A 16,303-nucleotide genomic window follows, 5' to 3' on the forward strand; every position below is an offset into this window, starting at 1 on the left:
GTTGTAGTTGTTAAACTCATCTGATGAATTGGATGGAGTTACTGAAGTCTGTTTTCTGATCCAGTGGTGCTGAAGCACACAGGCTAAGAGCTTGTGCATCACATGGCTCAGTTATTGATATGTAAAAATGTAATTCATTTCTTCAGCTGGGATTTGCCTACAGATAGGTCTCCTCTGCTCTCAGAACTGTGTCCTCTGAAAGCTGAGGACAGCTTTCCCTAAGTCCACTAATAGTATGTCCCAGTAGTTAGGAAATTGAGTAGATGGGACAAGAGACCAGGTTTGCCAACAAGGGAACATGACTGAGCTCAAGCTGGAAGGGTGAGGACAAGAAATTAATGCCCGTGGATGTAAATTAGTCTGAGATTTTCTGAACTGATGGTCACAGGCAAAGTTTTGTGGACTTCTGTGCCTGAGATGAGATTGAAGGAGAGAAACTACTAGTATTACAAAAAGATGATGGGTTTCTAGAGAACAAGCCATCTTTCTGTTTGAATAGTTATGGAGATCAGGGTTGCATCTCAGTGACTGGAGAGAGATGTTACAGTCCTCTTCAGGAATGTAAAGGAAGATTTATTTGGGGGATTGTATGCTGGTCAGCTGCAGTTTGGTCCCTGAGAAATTATGGAGCCAGTCTATTTAGAAGCTGTTTCTAGGCATATGAAGGTGAAAACAGTAATTAGGATTACCAAGAGTACTTGTCCACCAGATTGTCTGGAACTGTGGTTGAGGAGAGAGAAGCAGTGATGCCATCTACATTCAACAAGTGTTTCACTGTGGTATTCCAAGAACATCCTTGTGTCTCATTTGGAACATTACAGTCTAGATGAGACTGCTCAGTAGATAAAAGGGCAGTCGGGATCATTTAGCTCTGAGAGATTTGGAATATGTCATGAATGCTTTGTACCTTATCAATGACCTGGGACAAGCTGGAATGCCCTTCAGTAAGATTGCAGGTCATCATCCTGGAGCAAGATGCAGTCAGTATGTTTGAAAACATGGCATGCTACTCTGAAGTGTATGAAATATATATAGCAGTTGTGTTTAAAATTCTTTCTATAAATAACTGTGTTTCATTTCAGATTATGGAGCTCTGTGGTGCAACAAGACTTGGATATTTTGGAAGGAGTCAATTTTACATTGCTTTGAAACTTGTTGCTGTGGCCCAGTCTGGTCTCCCTCTAAGAGTGGAAAGCTTAAATACAGGTAAATCACAGTAAATCGGGGGAGTGGGGACTGAGTTGCTGAGTGCAGTTATTGGTAGTTGGCTCACATATTCTTACAGAGTAACCTTGTAAATTGGCATGATATGTCTTTGTACATGTTGCTAATTTCAAAATGTTGAGAGACTTGAGAGTTTTCTTACTGTGCAGTAAATATGAGTTGAAATACCTTACTCGTTGAGTAAGCATGGCATTCACCATGGGATGAATGAACAACTTGTACTTACTATATAGGAGCAAGTTAATTCTATAGATTACTGACATGAGAAATTGTGTGCTGTGTCTTCTCAGTAATGTAGACTGGAAGGAGAAGAAGAATGCAGCATTTGCAGGCTTTTGTAGCTTTCTGAAGCCTTGATTGTGACAAACGGAAGGTTATCTTTTCGAACATTATTGCCCTTCTATGAGCAGATATGAAGATTAGTTTAAGGTTTTTCTAGTGAAAAACCTGACCTGTGAAAGATCTTTGAAGTCTCTTATCAGCCAAATTCACCTGTTACCCTACTTTTCAAAGGTCACCTGCGGTGTGGGTGGTGAAGTAGGTGAAACAGGAGGAAGACTTATTCTAGGAAGATGGTTTAGAGCTACAGGAAGAGCTTTGATGTGAGGCTGTCCTGTAGCCTTCTGAATGAAATAAGTGGATCCATGCCCTTGTTCTTCTGTAAGATGAAAAGAGATTTAGGAAGATGAAGTAATGAGTTTTAAGGCACAATAGCCCTTGCATTATAGCACACAACTCACAAGTTAAAAATATCTTTGGAGCATTTTTGCTCCTATCTTTGGAGTTTTGCCTTAAAGTGACTTTCCTAGTAGATTTCATGTCCATAGAATTAATGTTATGATTTTTATATGCTAGTAAATTAAAGAAGTCTTAGGAGAGTTTAGTGTCTAAAGGATATAGATCAAACAGCAGTTAAGGAGACTGTTAACAACCTGATATGACTGAAGTATTTGACAAAGCTATAAAATAGAAAGGAATCACTGTGTATACTTTCACGGTTATGTTTATTCTAGGTTCATACAAACTGTTTATACTGCTTTCATGGGGTTTTGTAGCTTTTTGGAAAAGTGCATTGTTTTAGTCAACGTTTTGCTAGTATTCAAGTTCCTTTCTGTTTATAAGCCACTGTGTGTTTATAAACCATTTCCCTAGTTTTCCTGATGTGTTCCCTAATCTAAAGCTTTAGCGAGTTGTAGCAGAATGCCCTAAAATTAGAAAGCTGGAAAAAGAACCTTCAGCTCTTAATACTGGTAAAATGGGATCTTGATCAAACAATTGTGGAATTTCTCATCAAATGCCTGTTGGAGAAGGGAAAGACAAATCCGTATGTAGGCTTTTTACTGGGATTTTATGGGCTTTGTTTTATTTTATTGTGAGATACCTTAACCAGAAGGAGTTTTCCATTAAAAAAAAAATCACAAGATTTTTGAAGGAAAGAATTAAACAAAGGTACAGAGTTAATTTCAAAATATAAAATATGTTGCTGTGAACTTAACAGTGACTGGAACTTTAATTTCACATTGATAGTTTCTTTGATTCATGACAATATTAGAAATACTTGTAATGATTTCTGAACTTCTAGGAATAATTTTCTGTAACTGATTCCAAGCCTACAAATTACACCAAGTACAATAGAGAGAACATCTATTTTTACCCAAACTGTTTTAAGCTATGGCCTGTTGCCTTGGTTGCAGTGGTTCCAGTCCTTATCTATGAATTTCCTGCTTCTAGAATGATTCAAGCATTGTTGTAACAGCTAACTCAACAACTAAACTGAAGCAGTCTGATAAAATGATTCTGAGCTTTTCAGAGTTAGTTTTGCCCATATTTTATCTCCAAGATGTCTTGAAGATCAACTGTCAGAGCCATCCCAAACTAAGCTGTATACTCTTTGTCTCTTCAGATATTTTAAATTAGTTAAAGCTTATGTTTTTGGACATCTACATTTTAGCTCTCCGTTTTATGCACGTTTCATTGATTTTCTTAATTTTCTTCATTCTTTTATCTTGAGAATTTCTTTCACCTTCCTGCTTGTTCGTGTTGCTTTCTGGTGCGTGTCTCGTCAGTAGACAAGAAATTTGCTTTATCTGAGTTGCTGAGCGGAAACTCATTTTGAGTATTATGTCTAAGATAAGTATGGTCCAACTGATTGTTAAGTGCTCTTTTGGTTACTCAGATGGGCAGTAGAGTTGGAATACTGGCATTAATTATTATACTGCAAGCCTTCAACAGCTTTGTCCCAGAAAACTTTCCTTCCAGGAAGCTAAAAATTGAGACGTAAACAAGCAGTGTCTACTTCAAAGCAATATTTATTTTTTAAGTGTGGAATGCAGGTTTTGGTGGAAGAAAATATTAGAAAGGTATGGGCATAAAAAATACGGAGAACTCTAATATATTCAATATCAAGGGTTAATTCCATTCATGACAGGTCTCATATTTATAATTGAGAATGGTAACAAATATTGTAGTGTTGAAATGAGATTTTTCTGCTGTTACTGAAAAAAGTCAGAGAGGAGAGAGGTAAAAATAGCAAGTTAGTCACGTAGGAACTTAGTACAATTAAACAAACCTATATTTATCTAGTCTTGTTTTTAAAGAAGACAGTAGAGTATTTTGTGTTTCTTTTGGGTCCTCTATTATTTTGTGACTCGTGCTGGCACAGCTGATTGCACAGACTTCCCCTGTGTCACTTGGATCATCTGGTGTCTGTATTTTCCTGGTTTTGCAGACATACATATTTTCACTCGTATGAAGTGGCTTTTTCACTTTTTGGCTGGCTGTGGTTTGCTGTTTAGTTGTGTTACTTTCCTGCTGCAGCATGGGGTACAGTGCTCATGTAATAAGCAGTATGCAATTTCAACTTTTATTTAAATATAGTTGTAGTACCATTGACTCATTCTCAGTACCAGAAGTAATTTACGTAAGCAGTCAGCAAGAGAAATTAAATTTGAGCCATGCTTGTAATTTTGTTTTGTGTTGGAGACATAATTTCCAAGTAAGCTGTACAGCAAATTCACAGTTTGTTTATTCAGAGTAGAGCACTGAGAAGATTGCAGTTGGGAGAAAAATGGTAGAAGTCTTACAGCAGGAAATTGAAGGTTTACATAGTCTCATTTCTGTGTTAGGCTACTCTGATCCATGTTACACAAAGCTGATGGGCTTCCTAGCATTTTGTAGAAACTTTGCATTTTGGTTGTTCATATCAAACTGAGGTGACATTGGAATATTTCCAGTTGTATTTTCAGTATTCCCAATTAGCTAATTTAGGTTTTGTTGTAGAAAAGTATGCATACATAGATGTTTAAGCAATAGTCACACTGTGATACAACTAGAATATATTATCTGTTGTAGTATGAACATGGCATTAGCTGACCAGAAGATGATGCTGAAAATACTGCAGTATTTTAGCATTTGTTATGCTGATGAACCATTCTAGATGATGACTATTTCTTTATATGTTCTAGAAATGGTAGATAAATTTTGAAAATCACACTAAGAAAAACTAAGAAAACTAAGAAAAAACTAGCTAAATTCATGTTATCTGGTTGCTGCTGCATTTAATGCACGGTTGTGGTGCAAAGGTGTAATGGAGCAATGTGAAGTCATCTTTGTGTACCAAAGTCAGAACTTGGGTAGCAGAATTCTGAAATCTGATGCAGAATAGGTATTTACTTTTTCCAGCTGCCAGATGTTGGCTTGACAATAGCAGCAGACTCAGTGTGTAAGGAATTGAGTCACATGTGGAATTTTAACTTCAAAATAGAACAGTATTTTTATTTCTAATCATAATACTTATGTATAGTAAATGTCCTGCTTTATTTTTTTTAACAGTAAAGGACCTCCCCCTTCCCAGATTTGTTGTGTCAAAGAATGAACAAGAATCAAGACACACAGCATTGTATTCTTCAGATGCTGATAACCCAGCTTCATATTCAGGTGTGATTCCTCCTCCTCCCCCTGGCAGGATACAAGTCAAAAAAGGCTCTGTGAGCCATGATGCAGTTCAGCAGCGTACATCAACTGATCAACAGGTAAATTAACTTAAAAGATTAAATGACATTCTTAATCACTGCTTTGCTGTGTAGATGTCAATTTGATAGGGCTTCTAAGCTAGGTTACTTTCAATATAGTTTCTTTAAAAAATGATACTGATATATATTATATACAAATACCATATTTGCCCCTGAAACACTTGCATGTAGGAGACATTTTTTTTATGAAGTCTTAAAATCTGTGTTTAAAATATTAGCAGTAATGGACAAAGAATTGAGACAGAAAAGAAATTCAGTGTGTAAGTTAGGATGGCAAATATATAGTTGTAGTCATTATGGTATTAATAGGTCATTTATTAAATAGTTCCCATCAGCTTCGTGGTCATTAGAACAGTGGTACTGAGTGCCATGGAAAGCTGAATTTCTAGTCCTTTGACATGCTTCAGTATGTGCAAATCTGAAATACTGTATTTAGAAAAAAATCTGTAAACTTTTGCCATTGCTTTTCTCTGCCTCACATTTTATTATTCAGCATGTTTAAATGTTAAGGAGAGACAATGAGGACCACAAAAACAGACTGAAGTTTTCAAACAGCTTTTTCTTATGTTTTAATAATGAGAAAACTGATTACTTTTTGTTCACTGGTTCTTTTATCTTCAGTGACAAGATGTCTGAATTAATGAAAATTGTAACAACTTACAACTGGGCCTTCCCATACATGATTCCTTGGGTTTACAGTCTTGATGCTCTTTTTCCATGGGGAAATTCTTTCTGATTGTCTTTTCTACAAACCAGAGCTGAGTAAAAATGCTAAATTTTGCTGGGTATGTGTATTGAATGGCCTGTTTTCTCCCCCATGGTATGCTTCTTTTTCTGGTCTTATTTTCTAAAGAATTGAGGAACTTGAAAATGTCCCATAGTCACTGTGGGAATCAAGGAATCACTCATAAACATTTATTAGTCTCTATGGAAATAGCCCAGACTGATCCAATGTAAAAAAAAAAAGGTAAATTAGTAGAGGAAATCCATAATCAGTGTTTGGCTGCCATTTCCTTCCTTTAAAAGACAAGATGGGGAATATAATGAAAATAGAGCTAACAGCAGGTCTCAAGATTTTTTGCTGTCTAGTTTTGGGTATGTGTGTTTGAGAGAGCTACCAAGCAAGCACTTTGCACATTGCAGATTTCCTAATTCTGATTGTGAGGTTTTAGTTGGGTTGAAACTATGTTTTATAGGCGTCCATCATGATGTTGAGTTTATTTAGTGAACAGTTGTAATTTGATATAGGAATCTGTAGTGGCATAATGTTAAAATAACAAAAAGAAAAATAAATCTGGTGTTGGATGTCTTCAAGTTCTGAAGTTATGTATTTACAAAAGTGTATGTACATCCCAATTTCATTTCTCTGTCTTGACTGATAAAAGCAACTTGGTATCTGTCTTTTACACAAGTCTGTCTGGGATCATCAGAAGAAAGAAACTGTATCTAAGTCCTTTGAGTGTTCTGGCCCAGAAAACAGACTTGGAACAAATGTAACAGACAATACAGCCTTGAGTCAGGCAGTTTTAAGTTGTATTCGTGGTCTAGAATGTTGGGGAAGTATTGCCTAAATTTGCATCCTGTTGTAAAACTGAATGTTCTATGGCTGATGCTACGTTTCTGACTGCACAGTGAACCCATTCTAGCAGCCTTCTTGTCCCAATCTAATACCGAGTGATTCAGATACCAGGTTAGAAATAAACTGAGAAAGGGGCTCAATCCCAGGTTTCTCACTTAACCATATAAATACTCTATTTGGGTTATTTTATAAAAGATGGGTACAGCTTTTATACATGTTTTCATGGAAACTGCTGATTTAGTTGTCTTCACTTGGAGGTACCATTCAGATTTATAAAATCTAGAAGGAGTTTCAGATTCTGAATTCTGATGCCACCTCTTTGAGTGATGAGTATTCGAAGAGATGAAGTCTGACAAGTAAATCAAAACGTGTCATCTTCCTAGGGATCACTCTTCTTTCTGGAGGAATATGTCACTTAAGCTTGAATATTTCCCTCATGGAGCTTATAATGTACTTGTTAGATACTCCGTTAGCAAATTTGGGGTTTTGTTTTTGCATAAACTGTTTTTGGCTTTGAGAATGTGATCAGCACTTGAAAATACATTGATTTTTTTAAAGTGCTATGGCTGAAATACTATTTGTATGAAATCATAAGGCATCTTAATCTTCATATTTAAAAACTGGTTCATTTATATGCAGCTTTCCATATTGGTGACATCCATCAGACATAATATCTCATAATCACAAATAATTTACAAAATCACAAAAATAGAAGCATTTTACTCAGTATATTGTCTAGTGAAATGTTCTAGCTAAAACTATTTCTTTATCAATGCATTATTTCAGCAGTTCCCTCAATTAACTTTACTTTGAGGCAGGGAGTCAGGAAATAGCAGTCAGGCTGTGTTTCCAAAGAGTAGCTATAAATGATTTTGTGGTAGCTTTTGTAGTTTATAAAGATAGCACTGAGCAGAAGTTTGTATCTTTTTAATATTGTTAAAAGATAACTGAAGTCATGCCCAGCTGTCATGGAAGCTGCAGAACTGATTTTAGGAGTCTAGCTGAGTAATGAAAGATGCTGTCACTCACTGGATAGCATGTCACCTGCATGTCCTAGTGGAGATAAAACCCTGTGTGAAAATATTTTTTCTTCTGGCAGATTTTTTTTCCCTCTAAAATAGAGGCTAAGTAGATTTGAGCACTTCTGCTGACAGTGTGACATCTGTATGAGCACTTAGGTGACACAGGTATGCTACCACAGTGTATACCCACGTCTATACCTTGATAGTAGGAGCTATGTTACTAAAAATGTTAGTGTACTGAAAACTTTCTTAGAAGAAGCAGCAATGTAGAGATTGGGAAGAATTTTGTGTCTTCTGAAAGGAGCACATGAGTGACTAAATGTTCTCAGTGTTGGAGACATTTTGTGTTTTGCTGTCAAAGCCAGAAAACAAATTGTTTTTGTTTTGTTAAGTATGATCTGATGTTGATCAGGTACTGCTTTAGGATACTTTAACCTTTTTTCCAGGAAAGGAGGTATCTAGCTTCAGTATGTATTGAGACTTTAACATCTGCAAAACACGTATCTGACAAATCCAGGTGAAAATAAAAGGTAAAGCTGAAGGTACCCCTCTGCCTTTAGGTGCATTAAGGATATTACTGACACTCCAGATCATATTGATTTAGTTCTATGTCAGTGCAGCCTTAGGAGGAGAAGAAATTTGGTACCTGTAGCAGACAGAATTTGATCATTTTAATTCTTTCAACTGTATGAAAACTAGTGTGACTTTGTTTTAAGGTTTTGCCAATAATTTGTTTCTGTTCACTTCTCTTTTGTGATTGAACAGGTAATTTCAGATAAAATATAGCTGGTATTAAATTATTTACAAGCACAGTAATTTCTTATGTCATTTGCATCTAACTTTTTATTATTTTAAGAAGTTTTATTGAATGAGTTTTAAAAAATATCAGGGTTCTCGCTTGAAACTGCGAAGCCTTTTATTCCACACTGGCTTTGTTGGGGAAAGCTAGTCTAGGGCCTTAGTAGGAATATTCATGGGAATATGATGGGAATTCCCACTTAGCTCAGCCTGTTCATTTAACAACCTGGTCATTAGTATTTGCTGCAGGCACTTCCAGTATTTACTGGAAAAGTATTGCGTTCCACTTTAGCTCTGTTTTGCTTGACAAGACAATCTATAGTCTCAGTTTCATTTCATAAAGTAGTTACCAGTAATCTTTAATCCTTCTCTACCTGTGATTCAGTTTGAATTTGTGTTTATTGACAATGTTTTGTTACATTTGTATTTCTCGTTCCAAGTGGTATTTCACCAGTATTAATACTATTTTGTAGAGTTCTTTTTCTGGTTTTTCTTGATATTTCTCACCTCAGATAGCTTGGCAGCTGTGAACAAAGCAAATCTGTCTTACCAGACATACTGTTGGGGTATGATAGTTGACCTGTACATCCAGTCTTTCTTGCCTTTGGTATTAACATTCATTATGCAAGAAAAACTGTATTTTACATTTTACAATTTCATAGCTGACTGTCCTGAAAGGGATCCGTCTGTCTGCTGCCTTGCATTTGTTGTCACTATTTGTAAGCATGCTATGTAGTGTGCATAATCAGTTACCTAAAGTATGAAATCCAAGTCCAAATCAGTAATTCATGAGCATTATTAGAAACTTCCCTTCAGTCTTGTAGTTCCCATTCTATTACAATCCAGCTTTTCTCCTTCAATAGCCAGTTCTTTTACACCTTAGATTCTTGTATTAATCTCCACATTGTTGGAACTATCTTATATGACACCCTGCTGAGGTATGCTCAGCTTCAGGTTAAATGTAGTGCAGTTCCTTTTTTGAGGAAACCACAAAAATCCAGTATAATTTCTCATGCTGTGATTGATCCCTTTTTCATTTGTCTCTGGTTTAATTATTATTTTCCTCAATTGGCTGAACCACACATCCTGACTTGAAAAATGTGTAGTGCTGCAAGTGGAGAAGTTCTCATTATTTTTCCTTTGTATTTTATTTGAAATGAAATAAAGTGGTAATCTTAATGTCTTGTGAGATCTGATTCCGTGTAGAAATTGCACACATGATTCTCTTTTTTTCCCACCTTTTCAGGAAGAATATAGTACAGTATGGGAAAAAAGAGAAGTGTGAGCCTTAGCATCATGGCAACATTACCTTGTATAGAAGAGAAGTATATCCTAGCTGGCATCATTCTTTTTGAAAAAACTGCATTATGTTTTTGCATAGTAAAAAAACCAAATGTATTTCTTTCGAGACTTGGTTTCAAATGTAGCTTTCATCACAGGTGAAAGTGAGTCTTATAATTTAGTTTCCTCTGTAGCTAAGTCACTAAACTCAGCATTACTGTTGTTTTAAGAATGCCAAGTTAAAAATATATTTGATTACATTGTTTGATATAAATGTATTCAGTCGTAGTTACACTGTACCTGACTTCTCCTATTCCCTCGTTTTAAAAAGTTCTAAAATTTTCACTCTGTAAAATGAGAGTTTAACTGCAGTGATGGTTGTTCCTAGAAATAATGGTTTTAGAAAGGCTTTTATGTGTTTAGTTATGTAGCAAAAACCTTAAGATTCCTTTGTTTTATTAGGAGTCCACATCTCCAGTTGTTTCACCTCAGCAATCCCCACCAACCTCTCCACATACATGGAGGAAGCACAACCGCCATCCCAGCGGAGGGAATAATGAGCGACCTCTCGCTGGACCTGGGCCTTTTTGGGCTCCATTTAGTGAAGTACAACCAGGTATAAATGTCTTGTTATTCTTCAGAGGTAACCCAAAGTTTTGGAATTCTTAAATAAGTATAATAAATGAGCTTAGGACAATTTTATCTTTGTGTTTTCCAGTCCTGGAAATTTTCTTGCGAATTCGAGTGTCTGTGTTGATAGCAGCACTGTAGAATCTGTGGTCTTTCGTATGGCAGATCCATTTATTAGCGTCACATGGAAAATGCTAAGGGTTTGGAGGGGGGCAAAGAGAGTGTTTTAAGTTTTCCAGTGGAAAGTTTTAAAAACAAAACTGATAATCCTGTTGAAATAGTGCAGAAGCTGTCAGTATACCTGAAAATGTGGGGACCTCAAGGGAAAGCAGGGGATAATACATTGTTTGCTTGAATTTTATTTTTGGTAGATTGGCTGGATTGCCAGAACAATTAACTTGATTTCTTTAAAGTTTGTGTAAACAACTGAAGCTTCTGCATTTCCAGTCTATCAAGGTAGAATCACTTGTTTCAGTGAAGCTTTTAATCCTTTGATGCTCTTCATTTAATGTGAAGATCCTTCTTGCCATTGTATCACTGTATTCAGATTTAAAAGCTTTCCCCCTTAATATGTCTTACTTGAAAAAGTTCTATTTTCTTTTCTGATACCTGGTAGTTTTAATAAATTTGGGAGCAATTGTAATTCAGGTTTTGATTTTGATGGTACTGCTAAATAATATGTTGCATTTATGTAGGCTGTAGTTTGATATTAAGCTATGATTGCTTGGTTTATTTCAGTTATGACATTTCAAAATTGGTCTACTACCTTTCAGTTAATGTCATTCTGTACTTCTAAGCATCCATGGAGGAAAATTCTATTAGAATTGATTGGATCAGAAAATAAAACTTTAGAAAGTGAAGTGAGTTGTATGCAGAGGTTTATGCCAGCGTCCTGAATGTCTTTTGCTAGTAAGTCCCAGTCAATTTACAATTAAAAAAAAAAAAAAAGGTCTGCTAATTGCTTATATAATCCCTTCTAAGGTTTAAGTCCAAGCACTGTCAGCACTCAATTTTTCAACATTTTTTTTCTCCTATAGTTCAGTTGACTTGTGTTTCTGTGAAGCTGAAATACAAATATTTCTGATTTCTAACTTGTGAAGTTTTTCTGACCTAAAAAGTCTCAGACTCCAGGACAGTATGCAAACTCTTCCTAATGTTGAAAAGTTCAATATTGTTATCTTAAAAATGAAGTTGTAATACCATGTTAATATTTCAGTTTGGTAATGGTTTCCCTGTGATATTTAATGGGTAAATTTTTCAGAAGTTGTCTGAGCACATTTCTAAATTAGCTCTGTATTCCCTGATTTTATATTCCATGCTGGAACACTTTCGTAGTTTATTTAAAGTAACTTGAAGATGCTATTATTCAAAGACTGTCTGGCAATGCTAAAGATAAAGCAGTTTTTCATGTATTGCTTTTAAGAAAAATTGTCTGTGTAATTTACTGTGGATGATCCTTTCGCACTGCAGATAATAAATTATTACTTTGAATTTCAGCTGTTGCAGACAGTTCATAGTTTCCCCCCTGCCTCCCCCCTTTGATCATTTTAAGGACAGTGTTAATGGAAAAACTAATTTTCTTGTGACATTTAGATAGAATCAGGTGGACTGTTGGTTAGTTTTCTTATGATCAGTACTGCAAGTGCATCTTGATTCCAGTGCAAGATGTTTTTGAGAAACCAGGTGAAATGTTACAGTTTCAGTAGGGCTGTGCCGTTTCACTTGTGATCCAAGCAAAATGAGAACCCGGGTCCCTCTGCTTGTATTTCACTTTATTCTCAAACATTATTTCACATAATGAGGTTGACAACTGTGATCATGGAACCTCAAGTGTGAAAATGTTTCTGGTGGGTCAGATAATAAACAGTATGTTGCTTAAACCAGAAGGGCAAAGGTCACATCCAATTTTTTTGTTGGAGAAAGATGTATTTAAACAGGAAGATTCTGACTTATGCATAGTAAATGTTCCATTGCATCCTCATACTCCCACTATGAACAAAGTTAAGCAGTGCTTCCTCTATTGAGTTGGACTATAGAATAATTATTAGATAATAACTCAGTTGTTTGTTTTAAAAATCTTACACTTTGTCTTGCATTAGAAATCTAAAGCATAACTTAGAGATGTAGTTATCACTGTCCTTCAAAGAAAAGGAAGAAAACCTGTTCTCATCTCAACAAAGCAAAAGAAATTGGATTTTAAATTTTTTTGTCACTATGTTGTCCAGTAATTCAGTTAGGACCATGTAAATGCTTTGAATGTATATTACTGGTTTCTGAGGCACTGTCACACTAGCTCAGTGTGCTTACAAATATGAAATCAGAAGCCAAGGCTTGATGCCATCACTCTTCAAGAATTTTTGTAAAGAGAGACTCAAAGGATGCACTTGTTTTACTTTAATATCAGGAACTAAAATTCAGTGACAGACATTAATTACCTGTGTAGTATATTTATAGTTAGCTCAGGTCTCATGCTGAAATGTCAGAGTCAAGTCTGTTAAAACCTGAGTCTCTCAAGTCTTTCAGGTGCCTTTGTAATTTTTTAACAGCTTTGTCCTTGTTCTGGCTTGCATCTCCAGTCTGGAAAAGTCTTCACAGAATAATCCAGTGGATGGCTGAACACCTTGTAGGAAACAGAATTGTATATGAGATGTGGACATCCTGTTCCTGTAGTTACAAGAGAGCAAAAACTAAAAGTCCATACTTTAACCTTTTCATCTCATCTTGCACTACAGCTCCAGCTGCTAGAATGTTGCTGATGTTGACAAATTTGGGAGAAAGGACCCTTCCCTACTTCAAATGATAGCTGAGTGGCATGTCATAATATGAAAATTATTTTCTAGTACCTTATAGTCTGTTTGGCCTAGAAGCAAAGCAGAATATTTATGTTGGTAGTACCCAAATAATGATCTAAAACAAGTTAAAAAAATCTGAGATCTTCTGTTCTGTCCTAGGATATTTGTTAGCTTTCCTTGGGTTGATATTTGAGTATGTATGAGAAATTGCAGCCTTAAGCCACAGTTCTTTCTTTTCTCTTTGGGAGAGATTTTGTAGCAGTTTGTGAACACTTCGGGGCAGAGGTGGAACAAATGTATTGTGCTAACAGTTCTCTTGTGTATTCAGGGCCCTAAGATATTTACTGGGCTTGCAGGGGAGTGAATAGTCCTTTGTCCCCTAGTTAATGCTTCAATAACTGATGATAACTGGCCTTGTTACAGGCTATGGAATACTCTTACCTGGCCATAAGAGCTCTACAGCATTTTCTTTTATTGTCAGAATTGTATTCAGCTTCTGGTTTTGTTTCACCACAGATCGTAAACTAAGAAGAGGCTTCCTTATCATCAGAGTCAGTTAAAAATTTAGTTCTAGTAAACCCATATTTGTCTAGTTATTGAAAAGTATGTGTTAACTAGATAGAACATTTCTTATATTTCCATTTGTATCTCAAAGTAAAGGGGCTGGCTTTTATTTCACAGGATATAATTTTCCATAAGTTATCAATGTGCTGGTAAGGAAACACAGAGGAAAATACAGAGCAGCTACAGGAATTTGTTAGGTCTTTGTACTAAACACAGAGCATTAGACTTTATCAGCTTGTTCAAATCTGATAATTGGTCTTGGGCCTATTCTCCATTTAAAGTGGTGTTGCAGGTGTTCTCACTGATGAAGATGCACAGAGACCAATGAAGGTTTTCTTCATTGGGTTACAAATCATAAAATAAAAATAAACAGATGGCTCTGAGTCTTCTCTGTGACCCAGTTTTATTTCAATTTCTCTTCCATCTCTCTATTTCTGATTTGGTTTTGTCAAATCGAGATATTGGCTGGTGGCAGTACATGAGTATAAGCGTAGATCTGGGTCCCCATAGTTACTAATAATGTTTCTCCACTATTCTCCAGCCATCCCATCCTGTGTCCTAAAACATTGCACTGCAGAGGAAATAACAAGAATAGTAAAGCAAGAATGTTCTTGCTTCTCAACAAGGGAGAAAATAAGCAGTTCTTGCAATACCTGTAAAGTATTCTGAAGATATTACAGTTTGGTGCTACTGGCATTTCCTTTGCTGTCAAAGTCCTGCTTTGGAACAGATCCTGTGCTAAGTGGGATATGAATTGAATTGTACCAAGATCTGTTGTTGAGAGAAGTGAAGGAGGAGTAAACATATGTTAGGTTAATGGTAATAATGTCAGTGCCTGAGAGGCAGAGAAGGGGGAAGTCAGTGTATCAAAAATAAAATTTGAGCGTTGCATATCAAAAGGTCTTGTTTACCTCTGACTGTCTGTTAGTCCTGAAAGAGACAAAGTGGAAAGAGACTGAGATTTTCTCTTGAGTTTATTTCTAGTGTTTGAGAGTTAGGTGAACTACTGAAGAAGAACCTCAAAGCAAATAAAGCACTGTCAGATACATTACCTTTATTCTCTGGACTTTTGGATAAAGTCACTAGAAGCTCCAGGCCACATCAGGAGCTTTCAAAAGTGGAGGACGAATTTCAGACAAAATGAGTAGTTAATAGTGCCCCTTCATCAGTTTAAAGTTAATGTAGAAAGAAAAAAATCCTCCACAAAAAAAAAAATTCAGTTAAATTCTCCTCCTGCACATACTACTTTTTACTCAATATAATGCAAGATTCAATGTGTTCTGCACTATTACGACTACTGTATGTAGAAAAAGAGCAAAGATAAACCAGTTCTAAGTATTTTTCTTATTACTTTTCATTTATGGAATGAAAGAGTAATTGCATGCTGCCAGGTATTAGATAGCAGTATTGTATACTAACAATTATACTGTCATTTTTGATGTTAGTCCTCAGTGTCCCGCACAGATTCTTAGACTTCCTTCATCCTGTTTACTGCAGTGTAGTGTCATAAAGCCTTCAAGAACCTGAAATTGTTGTTTGTCAGCTTCATAAATTGATTATATGAATGCACTTGTCATAGCAGGTTTTTTTGGTCAGAATCATGACAAGAAATTCGTGGTGTTTATTGCTTTAAATTAACTCTTACTCGCAGGATTAAATTTATGACATCGATGTCCTATTACTTGTTGTGTGAAGGGCTTACAGAAACTCAGAAGAACCTGACCTGTCTTGTAAAAGGAAGTCTGTTTCTGCATACAAGGCAAAAAAATCTTATCTAAGTATGACTTTATTTGGCATATTTCAAGAGAAGGCATTTAGTTTTGTAAGAAGAGTAGATTCATCAGTTTCACAAATGTTGTTTAGATTTAAGGAGTTCAACATTTCTTTCAGGATTTGAGGAGTAGAATGGAGTCCCGGGATTCTTTCAGACTTGTTCTAAATGGTTTGTTTTCTCTCTGATCTGAGTTCCCTAAATTTTTAATTTGCACCTGCAATTTTAAAGAATTCTGATGTTTTTGTATGTAGAGCAGCTGATGGCCGTATCTTTTTGTAGTTGCTTCACTGCTATTTTAATATTACGATATTGAACATTGGCACTTCTTCAGAAGTAGATTATAGCTCAACTGTTTTGTTCCAGATAGTTAATAGATAGCAGATATCAGCATTCTATATGGATGCTTTTTATTATGCTTGGCCTGTTTTTAAGCAATTGATTAAAGTTAGTGTAGAAATGATGTAGAGGAAAAGGATTGTCTATGCCAAACCCCCGATTCTTAAAAGGAATTTCTAAGACTTTGTTTTTTGAATGGCAAACTAAAACGTAAAAAAAGAAGAAAGTTTAATGTTGGTAATGAGGTTGAATGCTAATATCATATACCACTT

The 16,303-nt window shown here is 35.8% G+C and overlaps 1 protein-coding gene across 9 annotated transcripts in view; it reads left to right on the forward strand.

Moving 5' to 3' along the window:
• Nucleotides 1-16,303, forward strand: part of REPS1 (RALBP1 associated Eps domain containing 1) — a 58,884-nt gene that overhangs the window by 14,578 nt on the left and 28,003 nt on the right. For all 9 annotated transcript variants that reach the window (XM_066315586.1, XM_066315593.1, XM_066315588.1 and 6 more), the window contains exons 2-4: nucleotides 1,083-1,206; nucleotides 5,056-5,255; nucleotides 10,398-10,551. In XM_066315586.1, coding sequence (XP_066171683.1) covers nucleotides 1,083-1,206; nucleotides 5,056-5,255; nucleotides 10,398-10,551 — 478 coding nt within the window. The remainder of the gene's footprint in view (nucleotides 1-1,082; nucleotides 1,207-5,055; nucleotides 5,256-10,397; nucleotides 10,552-16,303) is intronic.

Source organism: Sylvia atricapilla, chromosome 3 (assembly GCF_009819655.1).
Source record: "Sylvia atricapilla isolate bSylAtr1 chromosome 3, bSylAtr1.pri, whole genome shotgun sequence".
Classification (NCBI taxonomy): domain Eukaryota; kingdom Metazoa; phylum Chordata; class Aves; order Passeriformes; family Sylviidae; genus Sylvia; species Sylvia atricapilla.